This window comes from Hipposideros armiger, unplaced genomic scaffold (genome assembly GCF_001890085.2).
Source record: "Hipposideros armiger isolate ML-2016 unplaced genomic scaffold, ASM189008v1 scaffold_1393, whole genome shotgun sequence".
NCBI lineage: Eukaryota > Metazoa > Chordata > Mammalia > Chiroptera > Hipposideridae > Hipposideros > Hipposideros armiger.
Genome location: NW_017732743.1, coordinates 205731 through 213638, shown reverse-complemented (window position 1 = coordinate 213638; position 7908 = coordinate 205731). Strand labels below are relative to the sequence as shown.

At 43.0% G+C, this 7908-nt stretch overlaps 1 protein-coding gene across 1 annotated transcript in view; it reads right to left on the bottom strand.

Annotated features, from left to right (window-relative positions):
- LOC109377406 (uncharacterized) overlaps nt 1–7908 on the bottom strand; it is a 50539-nt gene that overhangs the window by 16666 nt on the left and 25965 nt on the right. Inside the window, 4 exon segments of the mRNA XM_019633734.1 lie at nt 386–512; nt 4144–4246; nt 5589–5654; nt 5754–5926. Of these exon segments, the coding sequence (XP_019489279.1) occupies nt 386–512; nt 4144–4246; nt 5589–5654; nt 5754–5926 (469 nt within the window).

The following is a 7908-nucleotide window of genomic DNA, read 5'->3' as shown; positions in this document are numbered from 1 at the left end:
CTTATTCAATCTGCGCCGCCCCTCTCGTGTCCCATTTGCCCTTGCCACGCTGGACGTGACAATAGCCAAGTTAAATAGATTTCTAATCAAGTTGCGACTCGTGTCCAACGCTACACTGGGTAGTCAGTTTCAGAACTGAACTGAACTGCAGGACACCCAGTTAGTACCTGGAGAGTTGGAGAACTAGTTGTTGGTGTAGAAAAAACCCCACACAGTTGGTGTCAGTCACGTTGGTAGTACACATAGCTCATGGTTTAATCAGGAGCCAAAGGAGGCACTGGGAATCCTCCATCCAGAGCACTGCAGTGACTTTGAAGTGTAAGCAGCTGAGAAAGGAAAGGCCACTGACTGGGGACCCTGAGTAACACAGGGGAGCCGTCCTCACCTGCTGACACCAGGTTGCTGTAGTTCTCCAACATCACTTCCTGGTACAGGTCCTTCTGCTCGGGGGCCAGGAGCTGCCACTCCTCCCACGTGAAGTCCACAGCCACGTCCTCCAGTGTCAGTGATTCCTGTCATAATATGGTCACGTTTAATATGTTTTTCTTTTGTTGATCACAAGAAATATAAAAGTTGACCTGATCATATTGCCTATGACTCTGACACCAATCCCCGACGTGTATGCTTTTTTTAACCCACACCAAGCAATCTCCAAGACCAGCTGGGTCCTATGATTCAGCTCAATCCGGACACTAACTACCTGGTGACAGCGTCAGATCCCACAGGTTAAGGGCTCAGTCCCACAAGACTGTCCCCACCCTTCCCAAACCCCACTTCAGTGCAACTCCCAGTTGTCACTTGGGCTTCTGACTGAACAGCTATAGGTTGGAAGTTCCCATGACCCCTCTTTGGGTTTGATTAATTTGCTAAAGCAGCTCGGAGAACTCAGGAAAGCAGTACTTATGTTTAACAGTTTATTATAAAAAGATATGATACATGATCGATCATTAACTCCATTTCCAGCCCCTCTCCCCTCTCTGGACAATGGTGGGTGGGGCTGAAAATTCCAAGTCTAATCATGGCGTGGTCTTTCTGGTGACCAGCCCCCATCCAGGAGCCCAACCAGAGTCACCTCATTACAATAAAAGGCAGTCCTGTCACCCAGGAAATTCCAAGGGCTTTGGGAACTCCAGAGAGGGAAGAGGGACTGGGTATTGAGTTCAGCTACCAATGGCCAGTGATTAACTCAATCATGCCTACAAAAGAAGACCACATAATACCCCCTAAACAACAGATTTAGAGTGCTTCTGGATTGGTGACCACAGTGAGGTGCTGGCAGGGTGGTGCTCTGGAGAGGCCCACTGTACCCTCCCCCTATACCTTGCCTTAAGCATCACTTCCATTTCACTGTCCCTGAGTTGTAGCCCTTATAATAACCTGGTAAATGTAAGTCAAATGTGTTCCTGAGTTCTGTGAGTCATTCTAGCAAATCCAAACTTGACAAGGGGGTGGTGAAAACCCAGAAATTTAGAGCTGGTCAGAAGAAGTAAAGGTGACAACATGGGACTTTTGACTGGCACCTAAAGTGGGGGCAGTCTTGTGGAACTAAGTCCTTAGCCTGTGGGGTCTGACGCTGTCTCCAGGTTGTTAGTGTCGGAATTGCGTTGAATTGTAGGACACCCAGCTGGTGTCTGGAGAGTTGCAGAATAGGAAGTTGTGAGGAAAATACCCACACATTTGGTATCAGAAGTCCTGTGAATAAAAACAGTTCAGAAGCGTGGAATATTCAGTGCTGATCCTATGGCCCAGTAGCTTAGGCCCAAATGCCATCAAGGAATAATTGAGACCTACCTGTCAAATGAACTGCCAGATAGGGACAAACTATGGGCATATCTACCCCATGTTATTGCAGACATAACTATACAGAAAGACAGCAGACTTGGTGGAGGCTGTAAATTCTTAACACTACTGATCTGATCACGTTCTGAGATATTTCATGTGAGATGTAGATCCACTTGGAAAAACCAAAACATAGGTTCCCATCTAATTTCAAACTCAAAAATACTTTTCCCCTGTTTCAAGTCCTAGCCATAAAGCAAAAGAATCTATGAAAGCAACAGAGGCAAATATGTATGTTCATATCACAAGCCAAAAACCGTAAAAGCGAATAAGTAACAAGTTTTGTGAGAGGAAAAATGAAAACATCTGCATTGAAAAAGATATGATGAGGGCCAGCCAAGGAGCTCAGTTGGTTAGGAGTGTGAGCTCTGAGCAACATGGTCGCTGGTTCAATTTCCACATGGGCCAGTGAACTGCACCAGAGCTGAGTTGCAGCTGAGCTGCCAACAGGTGGCAGGATGTCTCAGCTGGTGAGAGCACGTGCTCCTAACAACAAGGTTGCTGGTTCAACTCCTGCATGGGATGGTGGGCTATGCCCACCCACAACTAAGATTGAAATGACACCTTGAGCTAAGCGGCTGTGAGCAGCCGACAGGCAGCTGGATGGCGACTGAACTTGGAGCTGAGCTAGCTGTGCCCTCCACAACTAAGATTGAAGGACAACAACTTGGCTGTTCCTCTACCCCAATTCCCCAACACTGTTCCCCTTCTTCTCCAATTCCCCAATAAAATCTTTTTTTTAAAAAAAGATACCATGAACAAAGCTAAAAGAAAAATGACAAGCTGGGAAAATTTTTTATACACAAAAGAAAGAATCAATATTATAGTGGATATAAACAACTCATTAATATGTAAAAGTTTTTTAAATTTAAAAATGATAAGGATGAACATTTCACAAGACAAAAAGTCCAACTGACCAAAAAATATACAAGGGTTTCAACCTCACCTGTGATGAGAAAAATGGGAAATAAGACTCAAGAATACCAAACCATTTAGATTGTTGAAAATTATGCAATTTGATAATGTCCTATTTTAACTACTGGCAAAGACTTAAAGCATGGATGACCCCACAATTCACTTACTATGTAGCAGGAACTCATAAATGCTTTACACATTATAGCTCATTTTTCTGAGCAAGGCTGTGGACAATGGAATTTTATATAGTTAATATCCATCAATCAATTGCAGTCATTATTCCTTTAGATGCTTAAATTATACCATCTTAGGCCAACAGGCTATTTTCTTTGGAGTAAGAGTCCACTGATACAAAACTATCTAACAGATGTGTTTATATGCACAGATATGTATATAAATCCATATACATTTGTAAACAGACACATATCCAGATGCACACACAGGTTCAGTGACAGCAAGGGCACACTACCAAACATTTGTTAAAGCAGATGAGGAAATGATGAGGATGTTACCAAGACAGAATTTACATTTTTGCCCATGGGCACTCATCACTGGAAATTTTTCTTTAAAATATATCCATGAGTAATTTGTATAATTACAGGAAATAAAAAGCAGTAAGAGGAGGTCAGAAGTAGATTTGAAAATGGGAAAGCAGTCAGCATTTTTTGAGATGACATGAAGTTATAAAGCTGACACCCTGGAACCCAATAACTCAAGACTTTACCAGACAACATTTCTTACAACCATCTAAGGCCAAATTTGAACTTTAAGGCCAGTTCAGCTGCCTGTTAATGAAGGATCATTTGAACGCCATGCAAACATGCCATTTCCTATGCCATTTAGGCTTTATTACTGGATAAACGCAGGCAGACCCAAGGCTGAGTCCTTTGAGTGACCTTGCATTGGTCCCCTGAAAAAATTGTGTTCACTGGCTTTGCTTGGTCTATTCCCTGAGGAACCCTGGAATAAACAGCAGGGGGAAATATGTTTCTGCTTTTGTTGGAAGTTAAAAACCCCATCTCCTCTAGAAAGAATGTAACATTTTTCCTGAGACCTAAGTACCATGAAATAGTGACATCCTCTGAGGAACCTTTTTGCTTTGTCCTCATACTCACTACATATTATATACCTTAGCATGATTCTCTTCTTGTGTTGGCTGTCAGATATCAGATACAAGCTGACAGCTACTGTTGTAACCCAGAGGATCCTTCAGTTACGCATTATGTTCCAACATTAGTCACTTATTCAGAATCACATAAACACTATATTCTTGATCCTACTTTGCCATGATGTTAGAGTTTATTTCTCTCTAAATGCTGAACCGATTTTTTACAGCTTCCACAAATCCATTAGGGAATAAAGGAGAGAATAAAACAAGACAAAAGTCACCTGGGCCTGGAGCATTTTCTTTCTGTTTAGGGAAATGGCCAACAACTGTGATACTCTCTGTCTTTGTCTTTTTTGGTTATGCCCTAAATTTCTAATTAGAAATCTCACTCAGTAGTCAAAAGTGTCCCCAGAAAGGACAATGTCTAGGTCTGGGAACCTCCTCTTTCTTCATTCATTTCTTGTCTCTTGCCAGGACCTGTGGGATGAAGAGCAAAATTACTTTCAGGGTTACATTCCCATCGCTGTGCAGTCACCTTAACACATGGTCCTTAGCATTTCTGTCTCTTTATTTGGTTCCCCAGGGACCATACCTCAGGCTAATGAACAAAAGACGCTGAATGTGTGAAAGTAGCATGAATGTGAAAGGAAAAGTGGCAAATGAGAATCAGCATGGTACTGTGCCTCAGTGGCAGGTAATTTTCAGAACAATTATAGAAATGAGACCATATGAATGGTGAGGAACTGTAAATTTTTCCTTTAAACTATGTTGCCCTCAAACCTTATTAACAGTCCTTACATACCCTGTTTATATACAAAGTTCAATATGAAGAAGATAAGCACACCAAAAATAGAAGAGATACAAGGAATATGAGCTATAAATACAAATTTCATAAACATTTCAAAAATATAAATCTTGGGAAAATATCAGCCTTTATATATTCGCATACAGAGCCTTAAAGGAAATGTGCAGTAAGCTTGCAGTAGGAAGATAAAAACAGAATATTACATTAAAAGCTTATCAATTTTAAATAAACTGAATGGTTAATCTGCCCCAAAACTTTCATTTCTGTGGATTTAAAGGGATGGGACGATGTGGGGAGACAAAAGGGATTAGAAAAGTAGTTGTGGTGGAGGAGCCTGGACCAGAAACTTTTGGGGAATGTTAACGTTCTGCAAGTCTGTTCAAGCAGCCTGAGCTCAACACATGAACTAGCCAGAGCCCCTGAGCCTCCAAACCTGCTGTCACACATCTTGGCATAAAAGACAGTGGTCACCACCCCACCCACCAGATGAATATCAAAACCAGACCAGATACGCACGTACACTGACCTCTCTTAATGGTTCCTCGATAACTGGCTCCAGATTACTCCAGAATCCGAACCAAATGCCGTGGTCATTGACAACCACCACCCCATCGGTTGTCTGGCTCCTACCGGCACAGCAACCCGCGAAGATGCTAAACCCTGACCTTCAGACTCTCGGTAGTTCAGATTTTAATCACTGAACACCAGAGGCTCCCATGATGGAACCCAGACACCCCGATCACTGACAGTACAGGCTCCTCAATGCTCCCCGCCCTTGCGCTACCTTCACCAACTGACAGGAACAACCACCGACTTAGGAGCAGATAGACCGCCCCCGTCCCCGCCTTTTCTACAGACAGACCCGTACACTGACTTGACTCTTTCCTGAACCTCCAGCGACTTCTTCAGGGCCTGACTTACTTCCCTAAACTTCTTTCACTTATGGCCTCCTCTCCCGAGAACGTCAGACGAAGGTCCGCTGCGTTTCTATGGAGAATAGAATTCAGATTTTTGCTTTTTCCTTATGAGGTAATATATCCGCGCCGCCGTCATCTCGGCGCCCTGGGGGCCGCCATCTTTGTATACCTGACGTACAGGCTTGTCGTACAGAAGGCTTTTGCGTCAATGACCGTTAAGACACGACGGTGAGACCACTGCTGAAACGCTCCCACTTCTGGCACTTCGGCCGTTATAGGACAAGAGAGGCCTGAAAGGGGCTCGAGGTCACCGAGGCAAACACAACTTGGGGGTAAATTCATCTGTTGTAGGGGACGGCGAACATCGCAAATTTTTCAAAGGCCGTGCCCATCACGACCTAAAGGGCGCGGCGTACATTCTGAGCGGCTCTTATGGCTGTGACGCCTCAGCTCAGTGGGAAATTAAAATAACTTCTGGACACTTCAGTCGCTGCTCTAATTGCGGAGATTTAACGGTCGTATAAAAACTAAAGCGTGCTTGACCAAAACGCTAGCGCCGTGCTGAAGCCGTATAGGGTTTGTGCCTTTAGTTAGGAACACTATGGGCGCAGCCATCTTGCGGGAAGTTCGGTTTCCGTACAGAACAGTTGGTCTCGCGGGGGGGGGTAGCTTGGTATGGAACTGGGCAACCTTTGGAAGACGAGCAAGATTTTTAAAAGTGAGATGGTATGGGGGAATGCAGTGATCTATCACAAAGTGGGCAGAAACGATGGACGTTGTGAGCCTCTTCATAGGTACATCCCTTTACCTGGCCCAAGTACAAAACATGCCACATCCTAGGCAAGCCACTGAACCACCTTCTAACACTCTTCATTAGTGTACATTTTATGAATAGAGTTTTAGTGTACGCGTATGTACCTTTTTATCTGGCTTCTTTCACACAACATAGGTGTTTTGAAGTATCAATAAGTCATTCCTCTTTGTTGCTTAGGATTCCACAGTATGAATATTCCTAAATGTGTTTAATCATTCACCAGTTGGTGGACCTTTGAGTTGTTAATAGTTTTTGATATTTCAAATAGAACCACTATGAACATGCAAAAAATTACTTCAAAGAATTGGATTTCCCACAGTCGTACGCATCTGCATCACCTCACCAAGAGGCTTTGCCAGGCATTTGCAGGCCTACTACTATTTCTAGCCCTTCTCTGACTCATATTCTCCTTCCCCGTGGCCCCAGTCCTGAACTACAATAGAAGGTTCACTCACCATGAGGAAGCAGAGATGTTGAGAACACAGGCTGCGGCAAAGATGCCAGGTTCATCTACCTGCTCACATTATGTTAAACCCCATAGGCCTTTACAATTCTCAGAAGTCATGCAAAAGTCATGTAACCACAGATCAAAGCAGTCAGTCAGTTCCATCTTCTCTTACTCCTCCATCAGTATGATGCTGGCCCAGTCTCTAACCCAAAATGCTAGAATTGTCCCTTCTTACACCCTTGGCCTGTACTATCTTGTATTCGTAAGGCAGGAAAGGTGATCCTTGTAAAACACAAATCAATCATGAAATTTTCCTGTTCTCAATTATCTAATGGTTGCATTACTGAATAAAATAAGTATTGAGATTGCTAAATTTAGGTGTTTATATATGTTGGAGTAAATTTACTGATAATCCAGGGTTTGTGATGGAAACGTAAGATTTCCTATTTCTTGTTCTGTAAGTAGGACTCAAGGGTTTTTTAGCAAGTATCTTTATTGGGTCAAGGGAAAGACTCGGGGTAGAGGAGAGAGGACAAGAGCCCCACTTGTAGCAGTAAGAAGGCATGAAAAAGATCAGTAAAATCACGTCCAGTGAAGTAGGTCAGAGAATATGGGATTTTGAAATGATGGCAACCCTTAAAGGTGATAAGCCTGTGAACAAATAAATAACATATAAGGTTTCTTCTCCAGTACATCCCAAGGGGAATCTTACCTCCTTTTATCTCCTATACTTTCCTCCATCTTACTCCAAGGTGATCATGCTTTTTATTTTACTTACCCTGGGAATCCTATTCCGTTTCTGCTCTTCCCCTTTTATATTCAGACAGACACTGAGACACACACACACACACACACACACACACACACACACACACTATATGAATGGGAAGAAAACACTAAAATCATCATATACCTGCCCATTAGTTCATATCTTACTTCATGAATAAGCAACTGTAGATAATGTCTACAGCTACATCTTTCTTTCTTTTTTTTCTTTTCATGTCAGACGGGTAATGTGCTGATGTTGTAAAAAGGTTTGTGGGAGGCACATCTCACACAGAA